The 20,498-nt window shown below is 40.9% G+C and overlaps 1 protein-coding gene and 1 non-coding gene across 6 annotated transcripts in view; both read right to left on the reverse strand.

Moving 5' to 3' along the window:
* The window catches only part of MYH10 (myosin heavy chain 10), a 119,897-nt gene that overhangs the window by 65,966 nt on the left and 33,433 nt on the right, over positions 1–20,498 (reverse strand). For 4 of the 5 annotated variants that reach the window (XM_066364851.1, XM_066364847.1, XM_066364849.1 and 1 more), the window contains exons 5-9: positions 17,957–18,059; positions 17,312–17,341; positions 13,370–13,462; positions 4,414–4,477; positions 2,220–2,318 (exon numbers count right to left, since the gene is read on the reverse strand). In XM_066364851.1, coding sequence (XP_066220948.1) covers positions 2,220–2,318; positions 4,414–4,477; positions 13,370–13,462; positions 17,312–17,341; positions 17,957–18,059 — 389 coding nt within the window. The remainder of the gene's footprint in view (positions 1–2,219; positions 2,319–4,413; positions 4,478–13,369; positions 13,463–17,311; positions 17,342–17,956; positions 18,060–20,498) is intronic. The other variant, XM_066364848.1, reaches the window with a different exon arrangement.
* On the reverse strand, positions 611–714 carry LOC136396195 (small nucleolar RNA U13). The gene has a single exon (XR_010749594.1). It is a non-coding gene; the product is annotated as a small nucleolar RNA U13 (small nucleolar RNA).

A 20,498-nucleotide genomic window follows, 5' to 3' on the forward strand; every position in this document is an offset into this window, starting at 1 on the left:
TGGAAGGACCCAGGTTTGAGACCCTGAGGTCGCCAGCTTGAGCGCGGGCTCATCTGGTTTGAGCAAAGCTCACCAGCTTGAGCCCAAGGTCGCTGGCTCGAGCAAGGAGTTACTCGGTCTGCTGAAGGCCCACGGTCAAGGCACATCTGAGAAAGCAATCAATGAACAACTAAGGTGTTGCAACGAAAAACTGTTGATTGATGCTTCTCATCTTTCTCTGTTCCTGTCTGTCTGTCTCTATCTATCCCTCTCTCTGACTCTGTCTCTGAAAAAAAAATATTACGTGGACATTAACACCCAGGCGCAGAAGGTAGACCAGGCACACCCTCAGCCCAGCCAATGCCCTGAAACCCTTTCTCCAAGCCAATCTGTTTAGTGGTAAATTTGCTTTTGAGAGCAATGTGCAACTCATATTATGACGATATTATAATAGATACCCCACTGCCTATTTGTACTTTAGGGGCCATGAGTTACAGAGAACTTAACTTCTCTTTGGATATACATGTCCCTTGAGAGTAGACGGATGTGTCGCAGGAGGGATCAAAATAGGGCTATTTATCCCTCTAATGGATGTGATCACATGCTCCCAGCTTTCTTTTTTTCTTTTTCATGTCAGACGGGTAATGTGCCGACATTGTTACTAGGTTTGAGAGAGGCACATGTCACACAGGAGCGTGAACACCCAATCACCATACTTATGAACCAAAAAAGGATCTCCCAGCTTTCTCTACAACGCTTGCCTGCAGAGAATTTCTGATCACTCCTACCCCTTCATTCTCATCTACATCACACTTCACTTCTCCTGGGTACTGATTTCTTTCTTTTCCTAACCCTTCACACTCTGAGCTTATGTCTTTGACCCTTACTATTGCAGTTATCTCACCAGTCTGAAAGCCTAAAGGTTTTCTTCTCTTCAGCACACACTGGATGTATAATCTTGAATTTTTTAATATCTTGTTGATGTATTTGTTGCTTATTTTTTTCCTTGCATGCCATTTTCTAATCAATTTCTCAGGTCGCCTGACCTGTGGTGGCACAGTGGATAAAAGCATCGACCTGGAACACTGAGGTCACCGGTTCGAAACCCTGGACTTTCTTGGTCAAGGCACATGTGGGAGTTGATGCTTTCTGCTCCTGCCTCCCTTCTCTCTCTCTCTCTGTCTCCTCTCTCTAAAATTAATAAATAAAATCTAAAAATAAATAAAAATAATAAAATCCTTTAATAAAAAAAATTTCTCAGGTCAACGCTTTGACAGCAAAAGCATTTCATTGCAAAAGCCTGTCCCTCCAATGAGAACAGTGTTGCTGCACATGCGTCTGGCTGTGAGCTCTAGATAGTATGTGTAACAGTCACAGAGAAGTAGCAAACTGAGACTCAGGAGAAACTGGAGGGTACGCATCTTCTCCCCAGACACCCCGCGAGTTTCTGACCCTGGACAGTCCCGGCTTCCAGTCCTTTGATTCACAACACAAAGAAAAAAATATCCAACACAGGCTCCTCCTAGTACTAGTGGAAGTGTAACATATGTATTTAGTTGTTTTTCTAGGAATAAAAATGCTTATTTAGCTTAATTTTGTTAAGTAAATTTACTTTTTCTAAAAATGCATCATTTGTCGTCTAATTTAAAATTTTTAAGAAAGAAATAAAAGGATAAGAGATAATATAATCATACCCATATATCTGCCACTTAAAAAGTATTTATCCCATGGCATGAAAATTCAATTTCATAATCTAACCAGCTAGAATTCTGAGAGAGACATTTGTTTCCCCAAATGACTCTTTCTCTCTCTCAAAAAATAATATATTGCCTGACCAAGCGGTAGCACAGTAGATAGAGTGTCGGACTGGGATGCAGAGAACCCAGGTTTGAGACCCCGAGGTCGCCAGCTTGAGCGCCGGCTCATCCGGTTTGAGCAAAGCTCACCAGCTTGGACCCAAGGTCGCTGGCTTGAACAAGGGGTTACTCGGTCTGCTGAAGGCCCAAGGTCAAGGCACATGTGAGAAAGCAATCAATGAACAACTAAGGTGTTGCAACGAAAAACTAATAATTGATGCTTCTCATCTCTCTCCGTTCCTGTCTGTCTGTCCCTATCTATCCCTCTCTCTGACTCTCTCTGTCTCTGTAAAAAAAATAAAAATAAAAAAAAATATATGTATATATATTATTATTAATAGATATTCAGATGATTGTGAAATAGTAAGATACTTTGTAACTTACACTTCAGGTGCTCTCCCGCTCCAGATAACAGCTGGTAAAAGATATGAAAAGTACGTTCATCTTTTGCTTGACGAACAGCACGAGATTTTTCCAAAAGGTCTGAGCAAAGTCGGTTAAGGATTAAAATTGAAAAGGTGGTCCTCTTCCCATGTCTACTTAATTTATAATGAATTAGTTCATCTGATATATGTCAACTATCCTGCAATTAACCATGCGAAACGGTTAAACTTTGTGAGTGAAAAACGAAAACACATGTGACTTCTGTTTCTTACGATTCTCCCAGGTCCACTGGACTGGCAGGAAGTAATGCTCAGAGTGCTTCCTGACTCCACTCCACACCACCCTACGCTTACCTTGACCTTACTCAGAGAACACAGCACCATGCAAGGAATTGTAAGACCTATAAAAAACGGTTTTGAGTTATTTAAGGCAGGAAAAGCCTTATAATATCAGAATGATCACATTTTACAAATAAGGAAACCAAGCGACAAAGAAATTACTTAAAGTAACAAAGCTAGTAAGTAAGTGGTAGGGCTAAGAGTCAAAACTTGACTGGACTCCAACAAAACATATGTGCTTAGCTACTATGCTACCCGTGAGAACCCCCTTTAAATGAAAGCCTCATATAAAAATATGAAAGCCACTTGGCATCCATCACCTCAGTGAATTCTGTAAATAATGCCTTGAGGTATCTACGACGAGAGAAACACTGCTACCTGCTCTGCCTGGCTTCCCACGTGCAAGCAGCCCAGGCCCCAGCCGGCTCCTCCATTCAGAGCACCGCACCCCTGCCTGTGTATTCCACGCACAGATCCGAGACCTGGTTGGGTTTTCCCTACACTGTGTCTTGCTGCTCCGGCGTGTCTCCGGGTCCACAGTCACACTGGGCTCGCAGAATACCCCAACTTCACTGCTTTGGAAGACGACTGCCACTGCTGAAGCGAACCTGCCCTGGGCTCCCCACCTGCACCAATTCTGCAGGGCCATCCAGCCTGAACTGTAAATCACACTATGTCAAACACGTCCTCCACATTTGGTAAAAAACATATTCATAGGAACAATGCCATAGCAGACCCCTGTGAAGAAGCTCTAGGTCAGGGGTCGGGAACCTATGGCTTGCGAGCCAGATGTGGCTCTTTTGATGGCTGCATCTGGCTCACAGACAAATCTTTCAAAAAAAAAAAAAAAAAACGTTAAAAATATAAAACATTCTCACGTATTACAATCCATTCATTTCCTACCGCTCATGTTCATGGTTGCGGGTGGCTGGAGCCAATCACAGCTGTCCTCTGGGACAACACCAAATTTTTATTGAATACTGCGTAACATACCCGGGTCGTTGTATAGCTCTCACGAAATTACATTTTAAAATATGTGGTGTTCATGGCTCTCTCAGCCAAAAAGGTTCCCGACCTCTGCTCTAGGCCTATTCCCCTGTCATTGTCAAGTGCTTTCTGGCCGAGTGTATTTAGAGACATGAACTATAGTTCTCAATTTACAATAAAACTTTCATCTGCCCTTTAACTGAGGGATAGAAACAATGTATCGATACTTCTATCCCTAGAGATGATTCCACCAAGTGCCAGAGAACTGTCATTTGTAGCCTTCCTAACTGGCACACTACCAATTCAGAATCATTTCTATTTTATTATCTCTTTACTCAGATTAATTCTATACAGACTTATCATTTCTTTGGACTATTCTATGTATTTGACATTTTTTCCCTCCAATTTTATTTTGTGTAACACTAACTGAAATTGCTTTAATTCTGTACTTTCATAAGACCTGTTTCAATGGGTACATGCCCATTCTAGGAATGTCAGAGCAGATGGCAAAAAATAAGCCAACACGATAATAAGTGAAGAGTAGTTCAATAGAACTCTATTCACCCAAAAGTCCTTATACCACACAAGCATTCTGGGTTGATGACATACAGGTAATCCTCACCACAGAGGAACTCTCCACCTCCCCAGCTATGTGATTATGCTATGACCTGGTCTTAAAAACAAACAACAATAACAAAACACACCACTTTGGAGTTAATATTTGGTAGTTAAAAGTATTTGACCAATTCACTATCTCTCTAGGCTTAAGTTTTATCATCTTGATAATGGGGATAATATCATAAAGGGTTGCTTTGAGGCCTTAGGAAGATTAAAATGATTATTTTGGATATTATTCTGGAAAAGGATACATGTTTCAATGTTGGCCCCAACGATATAGCCAGTTACATCAAAGTTGATCCGAATAAACTTGCCCTGAAAATAAATTACAAAGAGGAAACTGAAAATGAATAATGACATTGAGGATCTGAACACTATTATAAAATAATAAGCTTGCCTGACCAGGCAGTGGAGCAGTGGATAGAGCGTCAGACTGGGATGCGGAGGATCCAGGTTTGAGACCCCAAGGGTGACAGTTTGAGCACAGGCTCATCTGGCTTGAGCAAAAAGCTCGCCAGCTTGGACCCAAGGTCGTTGGCTTGAGCAAGGGGTTACTCTGTCTGCTGAAGGCCCGCAGTCAAGGCACATATGAGAAAGCAATCAATGAACAACTAAGGTGTTGCAACGAAAAACTAATGATTGATGCTTCTCATCTCTCTCCGTTCCTGTCTGTCCCTATCTATCCCTCTCTCTGACTCTCTCTGTCCCTGTAAAAAAATAAAAAAATAAAAAAAAATAATAAGCTAACACACTCTGCCAAGTATCTATGAATTCATTACAAAAATGGATCTTAAATATTGTTTCAAATAAAAAGAAACAAAGATAACAAGCGGGAACAAATTCTGAAACAGGAACAATAGGACAGGCTACTCCCTGGACTATAAAAATGAAACACTAATCATTTAGAACTTTTAAAAAGCTCTTCTAAATAATCTGAGATAAGACAAATTTTAAAAGTGTAAAAGAAACAATATATCCAGCCCTATAATGCTTTGAAAAACTGAGTAATAGAGATAATTTCCTATAAAAACAGAAATCTATTCAAGGGAAAAAAACAAAACAAAAAACCAAGAGAAAACTTGAACAGACCATAACCATAAAAGCAAAATAGTTTAGCAAATTCCTAAGGAATATTTAATTGCCTTAGTACATAACCTTTTTATGGAAACAAAACAATGATTATTTCATAATTCATTTTATAAAATTATCATAACATCAAATACCCAAACAGGTAAAGACATCACTAAATGAATATCTTACTTAGTTTTTATTTTTATTTTTTGGTGGCCCATTACCTTTAATCCTAGCTTGCACCCGGCGGGCAAGTAAAACACACACTGGGCTCCAGAACGCACTCATTCAGTGCTCACAAAGCCATGGACTTATCCGAGTTTCCTAGAATCAAAGGTTTCTAGCTCACCAGATTTATTCACTTCTGTTCCCCATCTCCTTCCTTCTCCCTGCACAAACTCTGCACAAACTGGCTTCTCCCTCAGCACTCCGCCATCTTGGCTGCTTCTCCTGGCCTCCTCCATGTGGCCTTTCTCTGCTCTCCTCTCTGCTCTCTCCTCTAATGATAATCTCAGGAACCAAGAGGTGAACATCTTACTTATAAATATAGATATGAAAGGCCAAATTAAACACTTTCAAAACAAAGAAACAACAATGATCAAGAATGGTTTTTCCACAATAGCTAAGGACCGACACTAGTAAATGTACTATTATTCATCATATGAATAATTAAGAGATTGGAAGACTTTAAGAAATGAACAAACTGATTCTAAAATTTATAGGAAAATGGAATAGTCACAACAATTTTGAGAAAGAGAACAAGAACCAGAGCTCAAGGACTCAAACAACTCAATTCCAAAATACTATATATTTATACTGAGACAGTGTGGTGTTGGTGTGAGAATGGAGCTACACTGGAGCAGAACTGAGTCAAGATACAGACCACACACGGACAACTCATCCTCAGCAAAGGTGCCAGGGTAATTTAACAGTGAAAGAACCTATCTTTTCAACAAATGGGGCTTAAAAAATATGTAAAATGGAAAAAAAGGACCTAGACCCTTACCTCACATTATATACAAAAATTAATTCAAAGTAGATCATAGACTTACATGTATGGGCTAAAACCATAAAGCTTCTATAAATAACCAGGAAAAAATCTTTACGACTTTAAGTTAGACCAAGATTTCTTAAATAGAATGCAAAAAGTAGGAACTATAGAATTAAACATTGCTACATTTTATCAGAATATAAACCTTCTTTGCTCCAAAAGACACTGTAAAGAAATAAACAGAAACTTCAAACTAGCAGAGAATAATTACAAAACAAATTATCTGATAAAGGACTTGTCCCAGAATATATAAAGAAGTCTTACAAATCATTAATAAGACAAACAACCCAATTTTAAAAAACTAGATAAAAGATTTAAACAGATATTTCAAAGATATGTATGGCTAAAATTTTTAAGAAAGACCAGCAAGGATATAGAACAACTTGAACTCTCATACAACACTTGTAAGAATGCAAAACTGGTACAGCCACTTTGGAAGACAGATTGTTAGTTTCTTATAAAGTTACCATGACTCAGCAATTCCACTCTTAGGTAGTCACCTAAGAGAAACAAAAGCATGTGTCCATACAAAAACTTGCACATGAATGTTCATAGCCCCTTTATTCTTAATAGAACTCAATGGAAACAAACCGAAACTGTTTTTAGTGTCGGCTTGCTAAAAAATATGTGTGAGGGTATAGAATTCTGGCTTGCGGTCACTGTAATCTGGCAGCCAAGCAGTAGGGAATATACCTAAAGCCTTCATCTATAACTATTGGAGGCTAATTACCAAAAGGTATATAAACTTGGAAATCGCCAAACTAGCTTAAGTAAATTTGGACAAAAAACAAAACAAAAACAAAATTTTGCGCGAAGATATAAAGTGATTCCTACTAAAACTCTCTGAGGGAAGATGTAGCTGCTGATAGAATCATTTCAAAATTGAAATCCCTGTTTTTAAAGGTTCATTACAAGAGATTCATTTTACATAAAATTTCCTCCATCTGGAATGCATTTTACTTCTCCATAAACAGAGAGCTGGAGTTAACTGTGAATGGTTATTTTCATAAGGGGAATGCTCTCCTAAAGAATCCCCTTTAATACACACCATATGTCAGCATCTTTGAAAGACAAGATATTCTTCAGGAAATTACTTGTCTATTTCAGATCAAAGGAATGGAAACAAATGGATTCGAAAGCTTACGGAGTTTACAGTTTCAAATATTCTTCACTGCAAGCATGTGGTTTGTAAATACTGACTACATGAAATTCCACTGTTCACCCAACTCATTTTTTTTTAGTATCACATTACTCTTCCAGTCTGAGGTATAACACCAATCCCAACCCATGGCCTGGCCTGTTCAAGGAGCCACTGCCTCCCACAATCTTCTTCTCATCCTTTAAATACTGGGGCATGCGCACTCTCAAAGGATCTAGCACATGTCCATACATCACCTGAGCTCAACTGTACATTATGGCACGTCATTGAAAGTATGTGTGTGTGGGGGGTGTCCTTGAGTTACGACAGTCTTGACATACGACGTTTTGAGTTTATGACACTCAGTCCCATAAAAACTTAAAAAAAATTGAGACGCGAGTGTTCCGGCATAAGCCGTTAGCATTGTACTTACGGACCACGTGGGCGAACTAGTATGTTTGCGCACGGTGGAAGAATACATAGTACAGTGTACAGTACATTGTCCTTTTCCTTTTTCTGTGGCTTAGTTGTGTTTTATATTCTAGATTATGATTTCACAACTGTGTTAGGATAGGTAAGTGACTTAGGCTAGGGTATGTTTCGACTTCCACCAAAATTCGGGTTACGTCACTGTTGTAGGAACAGAACTGTGTCAAAACCCGAGGACTCCTCATATAGTAAAGTTAAAACCCAAGTGAAGGTGAGCTCTATGAGGCTAGGGACTTCAGTTTTGCCCACTGATCTATTCCCAGGGCTTAGAAGAGTGTCTAGCACTTAGTAGGCAACTGCCTTTCAACGAATTCCCCAGCTACTATGTACTTCCATGTGAGCGGCAGAGCAGGGCCTAAGGGTCTGGAGAACAAGACAGACGAGGTCCTTCCTGCCAGAGACCTTACATTCTAGCAGGAGAGACCATATATAAGCAGAGCAAGTAACTACAGGTTGTGGTTAAGGGCTCGGAGGGAAATCAGTAAGACACTGTGATAGAGAACAGAGGAAATTCCTCAGACAGGGTTTTAAACTAGGTGTTGGAGAGAGAGAGAAGCAGAAATGTGGACAGATCTGACATACACGTTGGATAGGGTTTACTCCTGGCCTGGACAGGGGCCCTAAGAAAAAAGCTATATCAAGGGTGATTCTCAGTTAGGATTGTTTTTCTAGGTTTTTGTTGTTTTTATATTATGCTTAAGCAACTGGGTGATCTGATGGCACATATATTGACATAAGACAAGAAACAAATTTTGAACAGAAAAAATCAAGTTCCATCTGGAATATATTAAATTGGAGAAATCAATTAAGACATCCAAATGGAGATAACAAGCAGCATAGACTTGGCAAAGAATAGGTGCTTAATAATGAACTAAACTGCACAACAAAAAAATATATAAATTATATAAAATTTAACTTAAAAATCAGCCAATACTGGCTACTCGCTAAACCCCTGAGAACCAAACTGTTGGCAACACCCCCAGACAATTGCCTAAGGGATGTTTTAACTGAATATTTAGTCAGTGGAACTAATAACTTTTGTTATTTTTTATGGAATCACTAAAATCTACTTATAATCTTGTGTAGTTAATGCCTTACAATAATAGCAGCTAGCTACTAAACCACACCTATCAATGGAAAGTTGACTTTCTAAAAATTAAAGCCCAAAGTCAACAATTTATTTTTTATTCTTTTTTAAAATTGTACCTTAAAAATTTTAAAAAGAAAAAAAAATTTTTTTTTTAATTCATTCATTTTGAGAGGCGAAATATCAATTTGTTATTCACCTCATCCATACGTGCATGGGTTGATTCCCACATGTGCCCGAGTTACTCGGCCAAGGCTTCAATTTAAATCAACAACTTAAAGACACCTTTGTTTCCTGGTGGAATGAAGAGCTGTGTCTAAGAACATTGCTACTCAAAACTATATTTTTCTAAAACGATTAGCTTCTAGTGTATTAGACGGACCATACATAAAGAGTATTATACAGAGCACAGCACTTTGGTAGGTGGAACATTAGCTGGAACAGGGTTTGCTGAGAATTTAGATCAGGTGAGGGATCCTGGCTAGAAAACAATCCAAGGGATTCTTCCTACCAGCAGAACATACAAGTACCTACCAGAATTATTCATCACTGAACTAGGATGTGTAAATAACAAGCATCAAGAAGACTCATATATAGTAATTACTTTGCCAATAAATTTCAAAAAGTAACTATCTTAATGTATACTATAACTTGAAGGAACAAGGCTAGATCAGGGTTTCTGAACCGTGATATAACTGACATTTTGGGCTGGACAGCTCCTTGCCATGGGGCCTGTCCTATACACTGCAGGATGTTCAACAGCCTCCCTGGCCTCTGCCAGGTGCACACCTCTACCCATTGCCAAACTGAACAAGCAAAACTGTCTCCAGACACTACCAAGTGTCCCCTGGGGGGGGAGGTCCCCCAATTAAGAAGCACTGATCTAAAATAATGCAAATTACAGATTATAACCTACATGTATCAATATATAAAGCTTGCTAATGATTTGTAATAGCTCATTTCCAAGATAAATTCATCCACCTTCTGACACTCACGTCATTATGGTGTCCCTCCCCCACTGTATCAGGATTGGACTGTGTGACCAATAAAATACATCAAAAGGATGATATGTGACTTCCAAAGTGGGGTCACGAAAAACACTGTGTGGCTTCTGTCATGCTCTTTCTTGGATCATTTGCTCGAGGGGATGCCAGCTGCCATGTCAGGAGAAAGCACCTGTAAGGTGAGGCCTTACAGGTGAGGAACCCAGGCCTCTTGCCAAAAGCCACCTCCGTAAGCTTGGAAGAGCCTCTAGCCTCATCAGGTCTTCGGAGGGCTGCAACAACATCCCAGAGAGCCTCAAGCGAGGTTCTGAGCCAGGACTGCCCACAACACAGAAACTCCGAAATAAAACTGCTTCAAGTCCCTAGGTCTCAGGGCAATGTGTTACACAGCAGGTCACTAACGCAGAACTGTACTTCTGTCTGTCTCAACCACAAAAACTCTGGCCAGTATATGAACCCTTATCACTTAGTAACAGAATCACTACATTATCAAAGACAAAAATGACTGATTAGTAGCAATTTATCTTTTCTGGGCAACAATGAGACAAATGAGCTCAAAACCGTTTCTCCTGAATTTAAAGCGTGGTTTTAAGGGGAGAAAATCAAAACAGGCTGGTAACTTGATTTATGTGGTCAAATGAAAGATTTTCCACCAAGACATCCTTGAAAATCTCCACGAAGACTCGCATATCGAAGCTGGTAGCTCACTGTGTCTTCTAGCCCACGATGCAGCCACTAAACACAGGGCTTTCCACGGCAGAATCTGAGATTCAGCTGGGACTCAGGCTCGGTGGAATGATCTGTGGGATGACAGAAACTCTAAGCTTCAGCTGGGACTCAGGCTCGTGGTTAGGATCTGTGGAATGACAGAAACTCTGAGATTCAGCTGGGACTCAGGCTCGGGGGTTACGATCTGTGGAATGACAGAAACGCTGAGATTCAGCTGGGACTCAGGCTCGTGGTTAGGATCTGTGGAATGACAGAAACTCTGAGATTCAGCTGGGACTCAGGCTCGGTGGAATGATCTGTGGAATGACAGAAACTCTGAGATTCAGCTGGGACTCAGGCTCGTGGCTATGATCTGTGGAATGACAGAAACTCTGAGATTCAGCTGGGACTCAGGCCCGGGGGTTAGGATCTGTGGAATGACAGAAACTCTGAGATTCAGCTGGGACTCAGGCTTGGGGGTTACGATCTGTGGAATGACAGAAACTCTGAGATTCAGCTGGGACTCAGGCTCGTGGCTATGATCTGTGGAATGACAGAAACTCTGAGATTCAGCTGGGACTCAAGCTCGTGGTTAGGATCTGTGGAATGACAGAAACTCTGAGATTCAGCTGGGACTCAGGCTCGTGGTTATGATCTGTGGAATGACAGAAACTCTGAGATTCAGCTGGGACTCAGGCTCGGTGGAATGATCTGTGGAATGACAGAAACTCTGAGATTCAGCTGGGACTCAGGCTCGGGGGTTACGATCTGTGGGATGACAGAAACTCTGAGATTCAGCTGGGACTCAGGCTCGTGGTTATGATCTGTGGAATGACAGAAACTCTGAGATTCAGCTGGGACTCAGGCTCGGTGGAATGATCTGTGGAATGACAGAAACTCTAAGATTCAGCTGGGACTCAGGCTCGTGGCTATGATCTGTGGAATGACAGAAACTCTGAGATTCAGCTGGGACTCAGGCTCGTGGTTACGATCTGTGGAATGACAGAAACTCTACAAAGGTTGCTTCCCCAGATGTATTGTCAATCCAAAAGTCACAGCCAGGCTTCCTCTTGCCACCGGCACGTTTGTTTTCCCACTTTGTGCATAAAGAAAATAACTTCTAAATGAATGTGGATTAAGTGAATCTTCACATTTTATCTACTAGGAATAAACAATATTCTAACAAATAGATTGCTATTTATGACACCACTTGGAAAGCCTCTTGCACTAAACGGTCTCTGATGGTGTTATGGGCTAAGCTATGCCCGGCCTCAAATCCATATGCTGAAGTCCTAACCCCAGCACCTCAGAACATGACAATATTTGGAGACTGGGTCTTTACAGAGGTAATTAAGTTAAAGTGGCATCACTAGGGAGGATGGTGTCCTTGTAAGAGGAAAACAGGCCACAGAGGCACACCGAGGGAAGACCATGTGAAGACACAGGGAGTAGAGCCATCTACAAGCCAAGGAAGAGAGGCCACAGAAGAAACCAGCCCTGCCAACACCTTAGTCTTAGACTTCTAGCCTCCAACTGTGTGAAAATTAATTTCTGTGGTTAAAGCCCCCCAGTCTGGGGTACTCAAACATGGCAGCCCCACAAACTCCAAGGGTCATCTGGCTACCTTTGTGTTTACCAGGTCCTCTGTGATCCCAGATTTGGTCACTTCCATTGATTGCAGAGACCATGTCACAAGAAGGTAAACATGCAGACTATGACCTTATATTCCCAGAAGAAAAAAGTATGAGACAATGAGTTTAGACTCCCCAGATTTAGCCACTGAACTGAAGCCTCTTATTCGGGCCTTCCTGACTTTTACCAATACTTCTAATATCAAAAGAGGGAGAAAAAACCCCAACAAAACAACTCAAACAACAGAAGTAGAAAGGACTGAAATAGAAGACCCTATCCAAAATGACCGTGGAAAGGGTCACTGAATATTGAGGACTATGAAAGATTTAATGAAGCAATGCCTACTTTGTTGACTACGGGTTTAGAGACTATTTGCCATTAAAGTGTGGATGCTGAGCAGGTGGAGTGGGGGGCAGGCAGAGTACTCTCCTACTAACTCAGCTATCACTTAGGTTAATATCCTCAGGCAAACTGTTATGGTTGATCAAATTGAGAGAATAAAGCTCTCAATGAATTAAGACAGTTGAACAGAGTGTTTTTAAAGAGAAGTAACAGTAAGGCTATTCTGAAGTCCACATGCCATAGAAACAGCAAGGCATGAAAAGAACAATGTACTACCTTGAAGACCAACCTTGCTGGTTGAGCATTTACGTTCAGTGCTCTGGTACCTAGCAAACATGCAGCTTTATGCTCCACACCAACCCAACAGGCGTTACAGATCATCCTCAAAGATAAAAGTAAGTTCAGAGGTTATGTAATTATATATCCATACAATATATAATTATATATTTATGTAGAATGAATATATGATTACAATTACTTCCACATTTTTCTTTTCTTTTTTAAAATGTGCCTACTAGAAAGTTTTAAATGATAGATAATGGCATTATATTTCTACTCAATAGTACAGTCCTATACTACATTGATGAGCCTCTTCTGAAAATCTAGGAAGTACCGTATTTAATTAATCACAGTAGACATGACTTAGAATCGAGGAACTAAAAGTTTCTGATACTTTTCAACTTACGAAACGAGATGAGTTATCATTTTTCACAGTCTTCGCATTTCCAAATGATTCCAGAATTGGATTGGCTTGCAAAAGCTGCCGTTCAAGTTCCCCCTAAAAGACATCACACACACACACACACACACACACACACACACACACACACACACATACACACGCACATGTTAATGCAATGTTTTTACTCCAGCCCTCAGAGGAAAAAAATCAAAAATAAAACAAAAAACTGCCCTCTCCTCCCAGTTCTTTCCTCTGGCTGCCACCCAGTACCCTTCGTTGGCTTCTTATTCTTGGTCATAAGAGGCTCTGCTGAAGGAAAAAGTTAGCGTCGACAAAGTGGTCACAAGAAGAAAATGTCACATTGATCAAAGAAGATAAATTTAAGCACAGGGCACATAAATTAGGCAGAGTTCTGAAAAATCAAACAAAGAAACAGGCTTTCACGAAATGAAATTTGGCATGACACTTCAATTTAGAACCTATTACGACTTCCATGCTATAATTATTGGTATAAAGCTTGCCTTTCCCCCAGGGTTCCACATAGTATCTTAATAATGTAGTCCAAGCAATGTCCTCATCCATCTCCATGATTCGAGATGACAAAGATGGCAACACTACTGACTTCTTGCTCAAATTTAAAAGGTTAAGTATAGAGTATTTGATATAAGTTTTACTCACTGTCTCATGTATGCAAATTAGGCTATACAACAGATTTTACAAAAAAGATATGAATCTATTAATATGCACTTTATGAACCAAAACAGAAAGCTGTAGGAGAAAGCATGATGTCATCTCTGGCCATAAAAGCACTAGAAAGTAATGCTGTGTTCCTGGAATGTAATTTCAGAATTACATTGTAGGATTTCAGTAAAGCGGTTTTTCCGAACACAAATCTTACCCCTATATTTTAAAACACCACAGTAGTCTATACCTAACAAAAGAAAGGAATAAAAATCACCAACAAATGTGATTCTCTAGGGAATAAAAGAAGTTAAAGAACCTCACATAATTCAGTTGCTATGTGATTACTGATACTATAATCAAATGCAAAAACAGAAACAAATATATGCCATATGTGTCCTGTCGGCATCCGTCCCTGGTTCGGACTCCTGCATTCAGCTGAAAGGTAAGCAAGAGCCCTGCAGCACACGACACGGTGAGACCTGCCCCCTACACGTCTCCTCCATGCACTGATCGGGCTGCCCAGACTCCCACAGGTCTCCCTTCCAGCCGACCACTGTGTTCTGTTGAGACCAGTCATGACTCTCACACGACAAAGTACTGAATCACTTTCCTGGCATTAGATGATATGCTCCCTGTCCAGTGGATCTTCAATTTACTAACTTCAAAACCACCCAATTATTTCTGATGTAAATCTTTCAAAATATTATATGCTACCAAAATTTCTTACACATAGTCTCCCAAACCAATTTTAATAACTGAGGGTCATCATTAACAATGTTAGGTATTATTTTGTGATAGAGGATTTCCATCAGTGAGTCTATGTTTCACCTCATGCAAAAGCCCTTGATGGACTGGCTCCCTCAGAATACATAATCAGAATGTGAAAGCTGTCAGAGAACACCAGCTTCAGGTAAGGGGGGCATTCCCTTTACAGCACTGAATATCTTCTGAACTGTATACTTTAAATGAGTGAATTTTACTGTACACGAATTACACCTCAATAAATAAAGCTCAATTTTAAGACTAAGCAAATAGACAAATAAGTAAATAAAAGACCCCAAATCAGGAGACTTTCTTATTATTTTTATAATTCATACTATAGTCTAATGATAAAATGCTAGGAGTTCATTTTATGGGAACCTGAGGAAGTTTTATAGGAAGTTCAATGTAAATTCACAAACTGGTGGTATCAAGCCAAACCCCACAGACCTGCAAAGTATACACTTTCAACATTATAATTACTACTCTGGTAGTCATCCTCAAATTGGGGTATGGTAGTCATGAAGAGAGGCACCCCAGGAGGGAGAAGGAAGTATATAATTTCTTGATAGGACCCTCTCTCCAGGGTGTATCCACTTTTTGCTACTCATGAATATCTCATGTTCCTTAAGTGTGCTGGGGAAGAAAATTAATTGAGAATCACTGTTCTTATGTTTCTAAAAACACAAGCATAGCTCCGCCTCGACAAGACTGTCATTAACATAAACATGGGAAGAGCAGCACTGACAATTCTGTGCACAGGAAACACATGCAGTAAGACATGCAAATAACAAGGACAGTGACGCGCGGCCAGCAAAGGTGTTGCCTTCTTTGAGAGAACTTGCTACCGAGGAATGGATGTGACCCAAAGTGAAATCTAGGGGTTGGCATGCTACACACGTTCAACAGGGATCCACACACACACAGCAGTTTAAAATGACATCGAAACCAAATATTAACAATAATGTACTCCACAGAGGACTGGAAAACCTAAATCTGTACTTGACTCAAGTGACATAGTCACAGGTCATGGAGCATGTACCTGGGAAGCATGAAGGAAAGCTGCTTTCTGGCCTAGCATTCCTTCTTTTTTTTTTTTTTTTTTTTAATTTCTTTTTTTTAATTTGTCTGAAGTTGGAAATGGGGAGGCAGTCAGACTCCTGCATATGCCCGACCGGGATCCACCCGGCATGCCCACCAGGGGGCGATGCTCCGCCCATCTGGGGCGTTGCTCTGTTGCAACCAGAGCCATTCTAGCACCCGAGGCAGAGGCCATAGAGCCATCCTCAGTGCCCAGTCCAGCTTGGCTCCAGTGGAGCCTTGGCTGTGGGAGGGGAAGAGAGAGACAGAGAGGAAGGAGAGGGGGAGGGGTGGAGAAGCAGATGGGCACTTCTCCTGTGTGCCCTGGCCGGGAATCGAACCCGGGACTCCTGCACACCAGGCCGACGCTCTACCACTGAGCCAACCGGCCAGGGCCTAGCATTCCTTCTTCAAGGGGCACAGAAGCCTTCCAATACCCTAGGGGATAATGCTGATCTCATTAACCCTTCTAGTCCGTCTGCACGAATGGCCGGGTCTGCAGCTAAACGAGCAGAACACCACAGGCCTTCAGAGGCACAGTACAGCTTTACGATCTGAGAATGTCTTACAGTTTTAAGAAAGATACTGAAAAATTTTAGTATCTGTGACTATTTCTATTCAGAATAGAAACTTATGGTAGTTTCTTTACAGTAAGACATTATTTCCATAACCCAACATCCTTTCATGCTTAATGTTAGCTTTGGACGGTTATGTTTGGGAAGACAAACCAAGGCTAGTCCAATGCTGGGAAAGGGTTGAGTCCGAGTACAGACGTCCCCTTCTGCCTGAGGCACTGGCTCCGCTGTCCTCCCTCTCCTCCCGGGCAGCAGTGAGCGCTCCAGTCTGTGGTGGGCTCACTGCTCTGCTCTGCAGAGCTAAAAAGGTGGGTACCACTAATCAGGAAGAGCAGCATTCCTCTACTGCTTGCTGTGGATAAAAAATTCTAACTTTATCAAATACACTGAAACCATTAGGTGAAAACACACATGGCCATTAAACTGTAACAGATTAGAAATGTGTTAATACAAAAGATACCACCTTTAAAACTGCAGCCCCAAATTCAAAATTTAATATAAGGCACAAGGCCAGGCTTCCAAGTGATTAAGAAGTATTAAAACAATTCCACCTAGGATTTGGCATATGAAAACTTGAATTTGTAGGCTTCATAACCATGCAATTCAATGTCATGATAAAAGGGTACATAATTATTAAAATTCATCTAGAAAACAAATTCAAAGCAAACGGCATGCTGCTTCTCACAGAAAGAATAAGCCTCTAAAGCAACAAATGTTCAAAATGAAAATTGTTTTCATAATAAATCTTGCTCAGAACTAACAGTATTTGTTTGTAGTAGAAATTCAATTGAAAGACAAAAATTAGTGCAAACACTCAAGACTAAGAAGCAGAAAGAAAAGCACTTGCCTGGTGTTTTACTGGTTTAGGCGATTCCTGCTGTTTGTTACAAACAGATAAATGCGGAGTTATTAGCAAGACTGGGTCTTTCCCTAGCAGAGAGCCACATTCAACGCCCCAGTCGCTGCCCAGTTTAGACCTGGGAGAGCTGGGGGGGGGGGGGGGGGTTGGCCTTCTTTCAGGCCATATGAGCTAATGCTTCTGCACATCTACAAATTAAGGATAAGTGACATTTATATTCTTAGCCTCTTTTTATCTTCAATTCTCCCCAAATTTCTACCCTCCTGCAAGCTGCTATGGGCAGTAGCAACAGGCTGTTCTGCAAAGTTCAGGAAGAACTGCTAAAAATATTTGAAGATCTTCTTTTGATGAAAAATAGTCTTCACAGGCACTGCTCATCAAATTTTAACCAGTCTTACCAGATCTTTGCAAGAAATTAGGCTTCAAGCCACACCACAATTCCAGTTTTCCCTGTTAGAATAACTAGTTGATGGCAATTTTCCTGATCAACGTCCTCTCTTTTAAGTGAAAAAAGAGCAGGGAGCAGTAGAGACAAGGGAGCTGTCAATCACAGCAGCACACTGGGGAGATCTGCTTCCTTGTTTCTGAAATTATAAAGGTATAAATCGAAGATTTAAAAGGACAAAAACTTACAGGAATATTATGGTCCTTTCGTCCTTTATGTGAGGAAGCAACATGAGCAAGGTACTGAATGACCTTCTTCGTATTTTCTGTCTTCCCAGCACCTGATTCACCCCTGCAGGAAATATCAACACAGGCCACCTTCAAGAAGTGTAGTGCACACAGTCCAAAACGATACTTGACAAAATAAAACTGAGTTGAAACAAGAATTACCATATTTCCCCACGTATAAGATGCATATGTTTTCGAAAAATTGGGGGTCTAAAAACTGAGTGCATCTTATACAGTGGGTGTAGATTTTTTTACTTGCATTTCCCGCCTTTTCACACGGATGAGGAGTTGTATGAATTTTTATGATGAATAACACTTGAGTGCAATAATCTTATGCAATACACTTTTTTTCAAATTTCAGTCCCCAAAGTTAAGGTGTGTTTTATACATGGGAGCATCTTATACATGAGGAAATATGGTAGTAGAAAATAAAAAGAAAATAAGAAAAACAAACTATCAGCAGTCATTAGAAAATTGTTATTTTTAAATGGTATTAAATTAACCCAAATATTTTTTTGGTAGATGTCAGTAAGAGTGCCTTGGCTGGTTGGCTCAGTAGTAGAGTGTTGACCCGGCGTGTGGATGTCCCGGGTTTGATTCCTGGTCAGGGCACATAGGAGAAGCGCCCATTTGCTTCTCCTTCCCTCCGCCCCCCCTCGTTCTCCTGCAGCCATGGCTCAATTGGAGCAAGTTGGCCCCGGGTGCTAATGATGGTACCATGGCCTCCATCTCAGACACTAAAATAGCTCAGTTGCTGAGCAACAGAGCAGTGCCCCAAATGGGCAGAGCATCTCCTAGTAGGGGGCTTGCCAGGTGGATCCTGGTTGGGGCACATGCAGAAATCTGTCTCTGCCTCCTCTCCTCTCACTGAATAACAACAACAACAAAAGGTGTCAGTAAGAGGTGGCAGGATCAAAGGAATAAAATTCTTAGAAAAAGATTTTTTTAAAAAGGCAAGGGCACATCTGTCCCAGATGGAAGTGAAGAAAATAAAGCAGTTTGAACAAAAGTAACAGGGAAAGGGAACCAAAAAAAGAGCTCAGCAGACTTCTCTTGAAAAAAATTAGAACAGGACAAGATCTCAGAGAGCAGGAGGACAAAGGGAATCTGTCCTCATTTCCACCAACAACACACAATCTACTGATCCAGGCGTTCTAGACTGAGCGGCTGCTTGTCTCACCGCTGTTCTCCACGCTGCAAGGGCAAGGTTAACCGCTCAACAAAGCAAGGAGCCAGCTGGGTGGGGTGCCCTGTGTCTGTTGCAACACTTCCCGACATAAAAGATCAGGAGTTTCTAATCTGAAGGCATTTGTGTTTTCTAAAGAGGTCTATGGCTTCTACGGCTTTTACTAGCTTCTCAAAGGGATGTACAATCCAATAAAAAACAAGTGGTCAGAAGCAGTAAGGCAGATCATTAATAAGTGATCAATTCTGGGATCTTCCTCTGAGTATTTCTGGACCGTAGGTGTTTTCCCAACAAGAAACCTTTTTCTTGGATCTTAGTTACTTTTGTTTTTATTCTTTCTGGCTACTTGTAACATCAAGTTCAGCCTAGCTTCAAAAACACCCTTTGCTTGAAGTTCTTGCTTTAGATAACCTCAATTTGAAAAACAACATACTACTTTTAAGATTTTTCTCTTTGTCTTTAACCTTTTGCATTTTAATTCTGATGTGTCTTGGTGTGGGCCTCTTTGGGTTCACCTTTTTTGAGACCCTCTGGACTAACTGGACTTTGATGTCTATTTCCTTCACCAGGTTGGGGAAGTTGTCTGTCATTTTTTCACATAGGTTTTAAATTTCTTGCTCTCTCTCTTTTCCTTCTGGCACCCCCATGATGTGAATGTTGGTATGTTTGAAGTTGTCCCAGAGGCTCCTTACACTATCTTTGTTTTTTGGATTCTTTTTTTCTTTTTGTTGCTCTAATTGGTGTTCTTTGTTTCCTTATATTCCAAATCACTGATCTGATTTTCAGCTTCATCTACTCTACTGTTGATTCTCTGTCAATTACTCTTCATTTCAGTTAGTGTATCTTTCATTTCTGACTGGTTCTTTTTCATGGTTTCTGTCTTCACTAAGTTCCTTGAGAATCCTTATAACCATTGTTTTGGACCCTGTATCTCATAGTTTGCTTGCCTCCATTTCATTCAGTTCTGGAGAGTTCTCCTGTTCGTTTATTTCAGACATGTTTCTCTGTCCCCATGTTTTGGCTGCTTCCCTATGTTTGTTTCTATATATTGGGTAGACTGCCACCCCGATTTAGTCGAGTGGCCTTATGCAGTAGGTGTCCTGTAGGGCCCAGGAGTACGGCCGCCCTAGCCACCTGAATGGGGCGCTCCAGGTGCGCCCCGTGTGGGCTTGTGCACTGTCCTGTTGTACTCGAGCCTGGATTGCTGATGGTGTTACTGGGACGGACTGACCCCCAGGCTATCAGCTTCAAGGATCAGTGTGACTACAGTGGAGGAGCGGCTGTGCAGGAGTTGACCCTACAGAGCAGGACTGGCCA

Source organism: Saccopteryx leptura, chromosome 2 (genome assembly GCF_036850995.1).
Source record: "Saccopteryx leptura isolate mSacLep1 chromosome 2, mSacLep1_pri_phased_curated, whole genome shotgun sequence".
In the NCBI taxonomy this organism is placed as follows: domain Eukaryota; kingdom Metazoa; phylum Chordata; class Mammalia; order Chiroptera; family Emballonuridae; genus Saccopteryx; species Saccopteryx leptura.